At 36.6% G+C, this 13,693-nt stretch overlaps 1 protein-coding gene across 4 annotated transcripts; it reads right to left on the reverse strand.

Annotated features, from left to right (window-relative positions):
* Nucleotides 1-3,692: 3,692 nt before the first annotated feature.
* On the reverse strand, nucleotides 3,693-11,958 carry LOC135689562 (uncharacterized). 4 transcript variants are annotated; one of them, XM_089116308.1, is made up of 5 exons: nucleotides 11,773-11,958; nucleotides 10,433-10,494; nucleotides 6,389-8,101; nucleotides 5,294-5,561; nucleotides 3,693-4,061 (listed from the first exon to the last, which is right to left on the reverse strand). In XM_089116308.1, the coding sequence occupies exons 2-5, from the start codon at nucleotides 10,486-10,488 to the stop codon at nucleotides 3,894-3,896; spliced, it is 2,205 nt and encodes a 734-aa protein (XP_088972434.1). In that variant the 5' UTR covers nucleotides 10,489-10,494; nucleotides 11,773-11,958; the 3' UTR covers nucleotides 3,693-3,893. The 4 variants fall into 4 exon arrangements, with proteins under 4 accessions (XP_088972434.1, XP_065062888.2, XP_065062887.2 ...); XM_065206816.2 differs by having other exon boundaries at nucleotides 10,433-10,497; XM_065206815.2 differs by having other exon boundaries at nucleotides 10,433-10,646.
* Nucleotides 11,959-13,693: the final 1,735 nt, after the last annotated feature.

The following is a 13,693-nucleotide window of genomic DNA, read 5'->3' on the forward strand; positions in this document are numbered from 1 at the left end:
AAGTTCAACAAACAATGCAAATTCGTGCGTTTCATTTAGAACTGAAAATAATACACCATGTCAATTTAAACAAACCTGTAAGATAATCTTTCTATGATAAAGAATTAATGAAATCATTAAAATATGAACCAGAGAGATATCTGGTTCTCTCTATCTGCCCTCTCAGCATAATTTTACGGTCACTTTCGCTACGCCAATGATCTAACGACAGGCAATTTGCATGTTCGATGTTTTGAGTAGAAAAGGACTACTCTATATGCTCTTCAAATGATGTAACCAAGGCCCAGTGTTATCCAATTCATTGCCAACCAACATGGTTCCCATAGCAAGTAACTAGTTCATGATCTTTTTAAAAATTGTTTAAGGGATACGGACACACAAGTCTTTTGTCAGTATAATGATATGTTAATACATCGATGCTAGCAGAATATTTGAAAAAAACTCAAACATAAATAATATCTGTGTTGAATTTCTTTTCGAGTGTTTTTCACGACTGCCTGCAATTTAGAGAAAACGTTTCCCATTTTGATATCAAGGCACGTGCAAGCCACTTAAAAAAGTTGGATCGAACTAGCCAAGTAACTTCACAGTAACTGTTAGTCCCTATTCAATGGTCATATGTCTCTTTTCATTTGTGCTCTTTAGTTGTTTTGACGTCATATTGGTACAGGCTGAATAAATACAAGCCACATTTGTTCACATTTGCTTAGAATTAGCTAATCAATGGTTAAGAGGGTACTCCAGACTTTTTCAATTATATCATTAGTAAGTTATTTTCATGCTCGTTTTCCACTTAATAACGTGCTTTTGATGGATTCTGAAAATTCGAAACGAAAAAACATATCAACTTGTAATCAGATCTCATTTAACAGCGGTTCTAAATTTGTGGAATGGAATTTGTTTAACAAAATTCATCTAGCTGATAAAAAAAGGTTTACACACAAATAGAGGTCTTAAAATTAACATTGTTTGTTTTGAAACTTATGATTTGTGGTTTGGCAAAACATTTTGAGAAATTTTTTCAAGAATCACCAAGAACAAAGATCTGACAAACCTTCACCTGGCACTTCTTGTCACTTCTTAGGGATAATGTGTTGCTGTTGTATGCTAAACGATTCTTGTTTTACATTTCCCATCCACATAAACATCACATCAACAAATTCAATGTTTTATGATTACCTAGATTAGTACAATGATATATTTTTTATTTCATTCTAATTCTAGTATACATTTTTACTCGATTTTAGCACTGGAAATAGCATAATGAAAACTTTCTCATTTCGATATTGTTGTTTATGTTCTCCACTAGGATTCAAAAGAAATCAAAGGTTCCTCCTGGGTTTTAGGTATTTTGTTCCTACAAACAATACGCGATGTACTTCTCATCTTCTTATGTATCATGACTCACTTAAGCTTAAGCATACGCGAATCCCCGATTAGACCAATCGCTACTCCCTCTCTTTCGTCGAAAAGATACTCACAAGCTGTTCCCAATCAGAATTTAGGCTACATAGCTATTAGGGCCACCCGGTTATCAGCTTATGATATGTATTTGTTCTGGGCTTGGACAAAGTCAATAACGAGCTTTTTTATTCAGAATCAAAATCTTATCATTTATCTGATTGAAAATCATCTAAGCCTCTCTCTTTCTATGCTTCTTTTGCTATGGCAGGCCCACCCAAGCAAAATCCCGCCCATGATAAGCAAACAAAAGGCCGCCAAAATACGAAGCTCCCCAAGGCTGTTTCAAGATTGTCAGGTAGGTAGTTAGAACTGCCATTTAACCCACGCCAATTATTTCGACAAGTTGGATGTTTTCTCGTTCTTTGGGTCAGCTTAACAGATTAGCAAAATTGATGTCTATAAGAGTAATCTTCAGATTTAAAGAAGCATTTGAAGGTCTTTTGCAATAACCTGAATTCTTTATATCTTAAACAGAGCTAGAAGTGTGAGACAGCAATACAATATGAATTTTTTCCGTCCTCTTGATCTTTCCAATGCAGCTGCTTATCCTGGTTATTCAACCCAGTAAATCTCATAAGCTCTGCAAGAGGGTATACTTAAAGACAATCAGTGGGTAAAATTTGAATAGTAATTTGACTACAGCACATTACTTTGTACAGAAATATCCAAGGAATTTATTACTGTTCAAGATTGAGTAGTGAGCCCACAGGAAGGTTTATTTTAGCAATGTGAAATGAGATTATTCCATAAAGTATTATTCTAGGCAAAATTGATCGGATGAATATTCTTCAGCAAAATTGCCTTTTCTGTTTTGATGTCCCTTGCTTTCAAACAAAGCCATTTTTTAAAAGTATTTTATTGTGTAGCGCTAATATGACTCAATATATTGGCCTTTTTTGGACCGCAATGAAGAAGATACCCAGTCAAAAGATGGCGCATTATTTATGGTGCACATTGCAATGAGTGAAATTTTGAGGAACAATAATATGTTCCATTGTCATTGGTTTTTAAGAAAAACATATGAACCCCTTGTTCAAGAAGACTTACAACAGTTTCAAAAATATAAATTCCTACGAAATTCTCCTTGTTATGGTTTATACTACACTTAATAAATAAGTAAGAAAATTGAATATCTTAATCAACAAGACATAAGATTGAAATTATGTGGTTAGAAGGACATAGGTAGCCTATGAAAGTGTAAATGAGTATTTGTGCAATTACGAAAGAAAGACAAATGAAAATAAAATATGGAAAGAAGCAACTAAATGTTGCATTTGTAGGTAAGAGGAAGTTAGAACTGCGAGAAAGGAAAGTTGGTAAGAAAATGACAGGTGATTACGTATATAGGCAGTTTTATGAAGCAAGAAATTGAATGCAAGTAAAAAGAAATCATGCTTATCAGCTTACGACATACCTCAGAGGTGCTGCCAAAGAGTAAAGACTTTTTTGCGGATCAGATTGGACTTTTAGTACCTATTACTGCTTTGAACAATGTATACTGACAGTTCCATATGAACAGACTTTTTGTGGTCTAACTTACGTTTAATTAGTTATGTTTGGTTATCAAACACTTATTGTAAAGTGCAGAGATAACAGTACAACATATAATTATAACGACCTGGGCTAAACAGTTGCTCCAAATTGATTCATATCAAAATTTTACGAAAGGTTTCTTTTCTTTAAAACTAGGTTTCTTTTAAAGTTAGTGATCAAAACCAACTTTGTGGTTGAGTGAAATTTTTGTGGCTTGGGATTTAATGAAAATGTGATAAAATACGAAATGAATAGCATCTCTTTTTTCTTTTTAAACTGAATAAAGTTGACTTGGCACTTGGCTTAAAACCTCTTACCTGAATGATTAAGTTTTGGTTTTTAATGCACTAAAGAAGCTCTCTATTCTGTAACTTACTCACGACCACTCGCGCTATTTGCAAGAAAACATACCCCAGTCATACAGTTGGAAAAACCTACCATTGATAGCATTGCAGAGGTTTCATTTCAAATTTCTTACCAAACTTGCTAGGGTACTAGTATACTAGTATACTAGAGTACTTGTGCCAGCTGACTTTGACATTTTAATAGCCCTAACAGAAAACAATTTAAATGTTTTTGCAAGAGAATGCCAAGCCCCGACACAGCCTGCTAGCGGCTTTGCAGAAATGGCATGAAATTCAAGAATGTTACCATTGTAACATCGAGCAGGTTCTGTTGAGTTAAGAGAACAGCTATACCTCGCAAAAGAGTATTTATATACAAACTACAATAATGTACAAAGATGATGCACGCTGCAAAGCCACCTTTTGTGCAGAGCATTCTTCCAACTCACATAATTGGTATATTAATGTTTCAAAGACATGCTACCAATCAAAAACTGAAAACCTGTGTTCGCTTATGTAACAAAATCATCATTTGATTATATGATAAATTCTTTATGATCCTTTCTCGGCGCCATCTTTTTCATTTAGCTTTACTTGCAAGGTTACTGGCTGAAGACTTGTTTTCATTCCAACACGTGGTTTGGGCGACGTCTTTGGCTTTTTAGGTTTTTCAAAACGTGTGAACAGTGTAGGAAGTAGCTCTGAATCGCCTGTTGATATCTGCAATTAAAACAATATCTTTAATTATGTAGCTATACTGCATCATTTCTAATTATGCTTCAATTTCCTGAATGTTAGACGTTTTTCTAAATATAAATTTTCATTGATTGTTATTGTAAAGTGGCTTCGCAGCTTTAGCCATTGGTCGTTATTCTGCACTCTCCCCAGTCTTTTTCTAACGATATAGCACGTGTGACGAGGTGTGGTTTTTGAATTTGGGTTTTTGAATCAAGCATTAGTAAGAACTTATAATGAAATCGTTTCTGTTCATTTCATGGTAGTTATTCTTCGGTTTTATACTTCTCAACTCACACGGCTTAAGGTTTACAATACTTGGCGCCCAACGTTTGTTGAGTGCATTTCACACTCTGAGAATAAACCATTATTACTGGATTACAATCTTCAAGCCCAACTATCTTCAGCCTGGAAATTTTATTGAAAGTATCGTCAACATGAAATACATTAGGTTAAGAATCTAGCTCAAGAAAGATCGATGCGAAGTCTTGCAGTGTCAATGCTGTTAAGATCTCCTTTCTTTTGACATTTCACATATTTGGGCTGTTTATCAGATTATATAGTGTATCAAACTAATTGAGATACTTTTTTTCAATTTATGATGAAGCAATCTCTGCAAATAAGTTGCTGGGTTTACAAATCAACCCAATTTGAATCACCCTGAAAGGTTGGAAAAAGGTATGATGATGAACACAAGTTTCCACATCTCAAAAAACGTTAGTGGTGTTGAAGAAAATCACCAGCGGTTGTGAGACCTCAGTAAGACTTATTAGCTCTCCAAGTTTTGTTGTTATTCCAATGATTGGATATCTAAATGGCAAAACCTTGCAAAATTCCTACATTAACTGGAGCAATTTTACACTTTAAAAATTCCCGCCAGAATCAATACTAGTCACAACAGCAACTATAATGTCGTCTATATATTAAATGTAATTCATTTTAAAATTCTATTACACAACATTGGAGTCTCATCGTCATTTTGCTTCATCCTTACAATTACCTTAAAATTATTACTCATTGCAAGATTCACACAATCCGGCGGACAGCCTATCCTGCGTGTCTTCCTTCTTACACAAGCTTTTCTTAGTTAGGCCTCCAGGGTGATGTAGCCTCTAGGTTGATGTAACAAAAAGATTCTTAGCAGGCTTTATCTTGAAAAAAAGGGTTTAGTAAAAGTGTTTTATTTTCTCTATACAATGATCTGAAAAACGTCTTACCGCAGAGTCAGACTCGCTCTTTGTTTCCACTCTAAATGACATCTGGGCCATTGACATAGCAGTCTTGCCATGTTGCGTTATTTCCACACTGGACACAACCTGCCTCCTCTCAACCATCAATTGTTTCCTTAATAAAACTGGAGAGCCAGTAAGTGTTCCACCCATACCTCTGCTAAAGATCTTGTCTAGTGAAGAGTTTCCACCAAATAAAGAATTTCTAAGACTGGCAACACTCATCTGCTCAGGCTCCTCGATCGAACTCTCGCATCTGTTGGAGAAAAGACAAAAGGCCGTTAAGAGAAAACATTGCCAGAAAGTATTTCTTTAGTTATGCAGATTTGAAATGCGTCATCAAAGTTTGATGTTTTTGTGGCTAATGAGAGAAATACAAAGTACACAATGTTAACAGTTTAACAGAACTGCTTGTACTTCACGTACTTCAAAGTAACAGCACTTTCTCCAATTCTTGGATGGAAATGAAATACAGATTGTCCAATAGCCATTAAAAAGTATCTGACAGATCACAGTTTTTTTAAAAATTACTACTCAATCATTGTTAAAAACTTGAGACTCTCCAGTTGTATATAGATGACTGTTTTATAGAAATATTTGCAAACTTTTACGTCGATATCACGTCGATGAAATTAACAGTTCAACAGCAAATAGAATATTTTTCATCCTCTTAATTTTCAATTTTATTTCATTATTTCTTTCTAAAGACATTTTGATTTTGTGGCTTGATAAGCAGCTAAAATTCACAGATATCATTACTTTTTCCCGGCAGTCCACAGTTCTTGCTAATAAAAGCCTCTGGGGCGCATTTGCTATTCATATATTTTTTTAGAAATAGTTCCGCATTCCTTATCCTTTTCCAACAGTGACCTTATATCCGAAATTCATTGGGATATAATTCATTATGTCTAATTTGCTTGGATCGAGTAACGGATATGTCGATTAAAAATACAGCTTCCCACTTTTTTCTATGCGTATGTATTTCCCTACTTAAGTTGAATTTCAGTCAATTTTAGCCCTGGTTTGTTCGTCTTATGAAAATTTACATATTTCCAAATCTCATATTAATCAAACAGAACAAACCTCTCTGGTGAACTGAAGACATTGTCATTTACTTCCTCTTCCTTTGGTTGCTCGATTGAAACTGTTATTTTGTCTGCACTTCCAAGAACTATAGACGATTTCGGCGATTTAGGCTTTGGTAACACAGCAGGTGGTATGTTTATAGGCTCTGTCTTGGGGCGTTGTCCTCCTGCATCAGTTTTATCATGGCTTCTAACTCCGTGTACATCGCTTTGAAATTCAACCGAACACACAACATTGGGTTCCTTGTCCCCTACGTCTTTTTTCATGACTTTTACTTCAGCCTCGGCAGATTTACTGCATTTCATTATGTTGGACACGGCTGGCGGTATACTTATAGCCTTTGTTTTATGTATTTTCAATAATACTTCTTGCCTATCTCTCTCAGATTTCTGTTCTTCTTTGTGATCACTACCTACTTCAACTTCATCCTTCTTGAATATGTCTTGTTTCTCGGCTGCTTTAACTTCCTCTACCATAAGCTGCTCAGTTGTAGAATCGTTGTCTAATTTGCTTTTATTCAACCGTTGCAATGCAGGAATTGCTTCTATGTCCTTTTTAGAATCAAGTTTTTGGAAAATCTTACTGGCAATTTCACGAGATCGTTCAAAGCTTGGGGTCTCGCTGCTTACTGAATCTTCTGGCATACGCAGAACCTTCTCTTCTATCCTTTGGGCTAAAGCACTTGTTTGTGTATGCTGCACCCTGCTGTCACTTATTGCCTGAACTTCTTTATGTATGATGTGCTCAGATTTATGTTTGATGGTCAGACTACTACATTTTGGCTCATTTTTAAGGTTCTCCTCGGGTTTTGGTTCGATTTTTTCCTTTACTTCCAAGTTAGGATCAATAGGCAAACTGGGAAACGGGCGGCTTTTATCACTTAATATTCGTTGCAAAAGTTCACTTGCCCTTGATGCTGTGTCTGTCAAATCCGATCGAGGGGTTTTTGACGTTTCCCTGTCACCTTTTTGCTCTGATCGTTTGCTGATTTCCGATCGTTTTGATACGTAATCACCGTAGCTACGCTCGTATCTTCGGCTTCTCAATTTGCTGCCAATACCAGTTTGGCCTTCAGCATTCTCATCATTATCAATTTCAGTAGTTTCTCTTCTTAATGTCGTCCACTCCCCGGATACCTTTGAACTGATAGCTTTTCCCAATAGAACGTCTTCCTTCAAAGATCCACTGCCTGCGCGAGATCTCGTTCCAGTGCTTTTCTCTTGACTTAGTGAAGCAGATTGACTTGTTTTCGTTATAATGCTTCCATCACGCGATATCTGCTTAATTTCCCTCAGCTGAGAAGCTGCTGTGCGACGATGTTGAAAAAGAGGTTTGTCCCGACCGTATGATGTCTGAGATAACCGTTCAGCTAAACTGAAATTCGAACGGCTGCTGATGCCAGAGCACGTTCTACTCGCATTGCGAGCCTCACTTTGGCGCAGTTCTTTTAACTTTGAGAGAGGCGTGCCTAACCCGGCATTATCACCCCTATTCCTCCCGAGCAGTGATCCAAGGCTCCTATTTTCACTATTTATGCTTCGTAAGGATGCAAGACTCTTGTGGGTGTCTGTCCCGACTGCTTGCTTTTCGCCTGTCCATCTTTGTTTGAAGGAAGAAAACGGCAAGGTTTCTCGTGTACGCTTGTTTCCGTCTGCGAGTGAAGAGCGTGTCTCCAGGTGCGTTAGTCCCTTGCTTGTTGACTGGCTATCACTAATCGAAAAAAATCAATGAACCATTTAAGCAACTAAAAGAGATGCAATACTTGTTTGAAAACAATAAATACCTCCGCAGCATAAGCCTACAAGATGTAATTTCTGAATCATTTTGTCAACTCCGTGATTACTTATTCTAAAAAGCTGACATGCTTACGAAGCGTTGATGACCTATACACACAATTTTGTTTTATTTCTTTTTTTTAGTTGGTGAAGACAGGTAAAGGCTCAAAAACCTAAAGCTAAGCCTTGACAAGGGAAGGGGAGGAGGAATAGAAAGAGAAAGGGAGAATATCAAGATTGTTTATTTTTGTTTTGAATGAAGAAAAGGTCACGGAACCAAACTGCTCGACGGGCTCTAAGGAGTTCCTGCGGCGAAAAGCCGATAAAAATGTAAATTTGTCGGATTGGCTGTTGTGGAATGGTGTGGATGCAGCGCAGCGGTGGAGGAGGGAAGGGTGGCGAATGAGAAAGCGTGGGTGGTGGTGGTGGAATAAAAATGTTATGAGGATGAAGTACTATAATATGAAATAATGATAACGTTGCTGTAAGGTTAACGGTCAGTGGTTCTGTTCATGCCGTTCGGTGTGAGAGTGTTTGCCAGGCCAATGAGGTATTGCTCTTTGGCTCGTCGGACACTCTATCGTTTGTCGTTCAGTTTCAGTAATCCGACGCCACCATGTACACTTCTTATTTAGATGTATACATTTTTAGTCCGTTAAATTTTGCTCTGATGAAGCCCCGTATGCCTGAACGAAATATTAGCCTTCACTAAATTACGTGAATTTATTGTTGTTTATTCTGGGCGCATTGCGGTGTTTCTTATTTCCTACTTGTTTATTTTGGCTTTGAATAAAGCAAATTGTAGGAGTCTGGGAAACAGGAAGATGGTAGAGCATTCCTCCCAAAGTTTACAAGTTCTTGGAAGGAAGGAAGAGTTGTGGGATTGAGTTAGTGCGTTTGGCAAAGAGGCTTAGAAAGGGTAAGCACTGGAAGAATGGCTGGTATCGCGAGCATGTTTCAGGGGGACCTGAGATCATATCTTAGATCTCCTGAGAGTAATGGCCATGGCAAGATTTATAGAAATAGCGATATCAAGAACAAAGCGCCGATGAGAAAGAGGCTGAAGAGACTTGGTGAGGCTACCTTTATTGATGAGGCGAATTGCTTTGGAGTGGACTGTGTCAAGCAGGCGCAAGGAATATTTAGGAGCACTATCTCAGATATGGAAGCAGTACTCCAAGGAAGGACGGACTTGGGACTTATACATTGTTAAAAGTTGAGACGGTGAGAAGAATCCACGTGCTCTAGAGAATAACCCAAGTTTTTGAGAGAAATATTTAGCAATTAAAGAAATGTGAGACTTAAATTAGGTTTAGAAGATACAGAAAGGCCTAGTCGTGAGAAGCAAGCAGAAAGATAACTGTGGCTTTTTTAACTTTCTTAATTCGATAGAACAAATTATCGTTGGATAACTATTAGCAGACAGGTCCTTTGCAAATTCTGTTTTAAACTACAAAGGAGCACTCGTGTATAAGGGCACAAGCACCACGGTGTGAAACATGCAAATATGGCATTGCTCTTGCAATGTTTTCAAATCCTGCGAAAAGGCGCTCCATACCTCCTGCATCTATGGTTAATGAGAAGGTGAGGCTTTGCAACAGTAGCTTTTCATGAACATCCAAAATGAGACCAGACCTTAAGAATTTTGCAAATAAGAGCCCTCTTAAAACGATTTAAACGAAGCTGGAGAATACAAAAACGATAAGTAGCAATCTGATTAAAAATTCACTGATCCATGGCTATTTATTTTCAATGAGAACAAAGACTACCTCTTAAGCTTAAATATGATAGAAAAATCGAAATATTTTCATCGGGCTGTAACTTATTTACTCTTGAATTTGGGAAGTAAAATTGTTACGGATTTCATTAAAAGTTAAGGCAGATAAACTATTTATGTTAATTGCTTTAAAGAACCTGTGGTTTTATTGCAGAATTAAATAGTATCTTTCTTATAAGTACTGAGTAAATATCATATAGTCCGTCACTGATGCAAATTTTCAGAAGCAGCAAACATGCTACAGTTGAAGTATAACAGCGTTCTACGTGTGCTTCAGGCTTACTAAACGCACAAACACAAGAGAAGGTGCCTAAATGGAATAATGAGTTGTCAGCCTAAATACAAAGCTGTAAACTAGATGCCGAAAATATGCCGTAGCTCTAAAACACAGATCAGTATCATGCTACTAAAGCAATGCTCAACATATTTTTACTAGAATTTCGTCGGCCTAGCCATCCCATAAACAATCACAAGTACAATGCAACTCACAGGTGGTGTTTCCTGGTCGGATTCGGCGCAAAGCGACGATTTCTTACAGCTTCCATGCCCAACTGCTTTTTGAAGAAAGATAATTGTGGTTGTTTAATACACAAAAGGATAGACGATGTGTTGGATCATATTCCTAGCTTAGCAAACGAAGACAGTAAAGATGGACGCCGCCCTCTTGTCCAAGACAGCTTACAATCGGTTCTCAATTTGCAGGCTAAATGGAAAATAAAACATACTTACTTTACAATAAGCCGATTTTTTGTTTACATCTAATATTGACCGTCAAACAGTAACATAGCTTCGATATATTCTTGGGGGAAGTACCATTAAAGTGCTTTTACATTTTAAAAATGAGAGCAAGGGAGGTTTATTAAATTTTTTTAAAAATTCGCTCGTAAATTTTGAAGAACGACTTCTAACGAAAATATTTTTTCGATAGAAAGCTCTCTGATTTGTCCCAATATCGATGTTTGGCATTGAATAGGTCTCCATACCGAGAGTGGTTGAATAAGGGACTCTCCTCAGCAAAAGTCAATTTATTATGTTAGGCACTTGCTCATTAATTTTAGGCCTAACCTTTGGAATGGGTAATTTGCAGCTTCCAAATTATCATTAATTTATAAATAGTTCACAAAATGAAAATGGTTGCAGCGAGATATAAACGTAAACAGCTCTCTGTATGAGGATGCTACCACAAGAATTGAGCTTTTAAGTAAAGTTATTTCTAATATAATTACTTGTACATAAAATTGATAATATCTGTCCGTAGTTTGTCGTATGTAACAGTGTTTATGTATTTGTTTTCTTAAGTGAACTATTTACTGCGGTAATTTCTTAATTGGTATAGAGTCATGTAGCCTATAGTTTTTGCCAAATTTTGCTAGAGAACAAATGCAGAGTTGTTTCCTTATCACAAAGTTGCTAATTCCCACCAATTTTTGGCTAAAGATAGAAATTTTGTCACTGGTTCTGTAACAAATTGGTTCTGTAGCAACCTTTAAGATAAGAAATCAACACTGGATTGGGAGGGGTGCTAAACGTTTGGAAGCAAGTGTAATATACGCAAAAGGCAGTTCTAGGTTTGTCTTTTACCGTTTGCATGTCTTCAGGTTAAGGCACTTCAGCTTTTTTTGGCAAGATTGTACCATCACGTTGACAAGATCACTCGCTACATGTTTGCTCCACAACTTCGGGAAAAATTAATGTTACTTTCGGACAAACATTTTCTAGAAGTTCCATTTCGCTTGATCGTTTCTTACAAAAAAGGTTGCCCAAATATGGAGGATATTCGGTTCATAAGAATCTCTCATTGTAAATCTCAATGTAAGAAACAGCCTTACCTGTCACCGGTTGATTTCAGGCCTAATCGAACCATTGCCATAGACAGTAACTAGTGGCTCATGCTAAGTCTTGTTTCAACAAGCAAGGCAACAACTTTGAGAGGAATTCCTTTACAAGCAGGCCTTGAGTTTGTTGAGCGTTCCCAGTGTCCTAGTCTGATTAGAACATTACTCGTAGCCGATGCTGACGGACGACTGAGTTAAGAAGCTTTAGCCTGTTCTTAATTTTGATCATCCTTATTACATTTGCTACTAATGGATTTACTAAAGTTAAGACTGTGATATGTAAAATTCAGCAGGGTTTATCGAAAGCTAGCATGTTGTGAACGGGGTTTTGTTTATCGCTGTTCTTTGCCAACTAGTTAAGTCATTTGACGATGATTGGCGAAAGCAACTTATAAAAATTCATCTATAGACTGTATTATTCTATTACCTAAAAACTTACCCAAAATAACATTATATGATACATTCGATGAAATCAAGATTTTTGAAGCATCGGTTTTTAGGTTAATGCCTTCTCATGCCACATTCAATTGTACGGTCAATATAGGCAATATAGGCATTAATTCACCCTCTGCAGATATGCTGAGTTTTAATGACTGCTTGTTTCTGTATCTAGCTTTCTAATATGCATGTAGCTTTAAGGTGGAGTCAGTAGGGGTGGGGTAACGCATTGTGATGATTTTCAGAGCTTACAACTAAGTGTCCTTGACAATTTTATGCTCAAAAATTTGAGGCAAGCATCTGTTTTAGAATGTGAATCTCAGCTCCTTATGCGACAAACTAAAAATGTCAATTTTTCTTGAAATTTTTGTTTACTTTTTTCTCCTTAAATTTGTTCATCATGCAAAATTTATCAAACACCAGATGCAAGCAATAAATTAACCATGGATTCTTTTCAGGGTTACAGTTACAAATTCATTGTATGATCTCTTGTAAATATTTTTATGGGTAAAACTTTTTAGAAGATGATATCATACGGAAAAAGCAATAGAATTCAGTGCAGTGCAATAAATGTCAATTGGGTATTTCGTTTCAAATCGTCAAGTTCGATTCCTTCTACTTCTTGATTTACCCTTGTTGATGAATTTTCTTTTAGAAAAAATACTTAAAAAGAGTGATTCTTGTACCTTGGTCCATGCTTCCCTACAGGCACGGCACCACTGGTGCAGCTGGTGGGGGGGGGGAGAGCTTAAGTCCCCAACACTTTCAGAGATACGCATTTTCTGACGGTCATTTTTATTATTTTTAAAAACAGAGTATGAATTAAAAATGAGTACAAACTGTCTTTATACAGCTTGATTTTATTTGATCTATTTACTCACTAATATAGATAAATTTGAGTCATTTCTCTATCATTTGCATCAATTCAGTAGATAATTTTTCGTATCAATGCAATGTTTGCATTTTTTGTGAATAAACACGGCTTACTGAAAATACTCGAGACAAAGTGGATGCATACTTCTATTCTGGAAATAAAATTCTCAAAATCAATGTAACAGCTTCTTGCTATTCACATCGATGTGCAATCTGAACCAAAGGTCGCCCATTCTTTCTTTCTTTTACGTCTGTCACTAAAGTTTTAGTATGACTCTATCCCACCCAAATTTTTTCTTAAAATCAACAATCAATGTTTTTTCTGAAAACCCTCTAATTGTCTATTTTGAGCAGCATAGTAATTTGTTGAATTTTAGTCTGGGAGATGCATTTTTAGCCATTCTAGAAGGCTTAATTGTTCAAAAATGTTGTTCCGCGTCGGACCCAATGTCACTAAACTTGATTCTTAGCCAACTTCCCCCCCTCCCTCCCTTAAGGCTCAATTACGTGGCGCCTTAATTAGAGAATTTTTTTTCTTAAGGCTAATTAGAAAAAAATTCTGGACAACTTTTCCGAATTTCGTCGGGAATTTTTAAGCAAAAGA

Source organism: Rhopilema esculentum, chromosome 5 (genome assembly GCF_057945365.1).
Source record: "Rhopilema esculentum isolate cy_ngs chromosome 5, ASM5794536v1, whole genome shotgun sequence".
Classification (NCBI taxonomy): Eukaryota; Metazoa; Cnidaria; class Scyphozoa; order Rhizostomeae; family Rhizostomatidae; genus Rhopilema; species Rhopilema esculentum.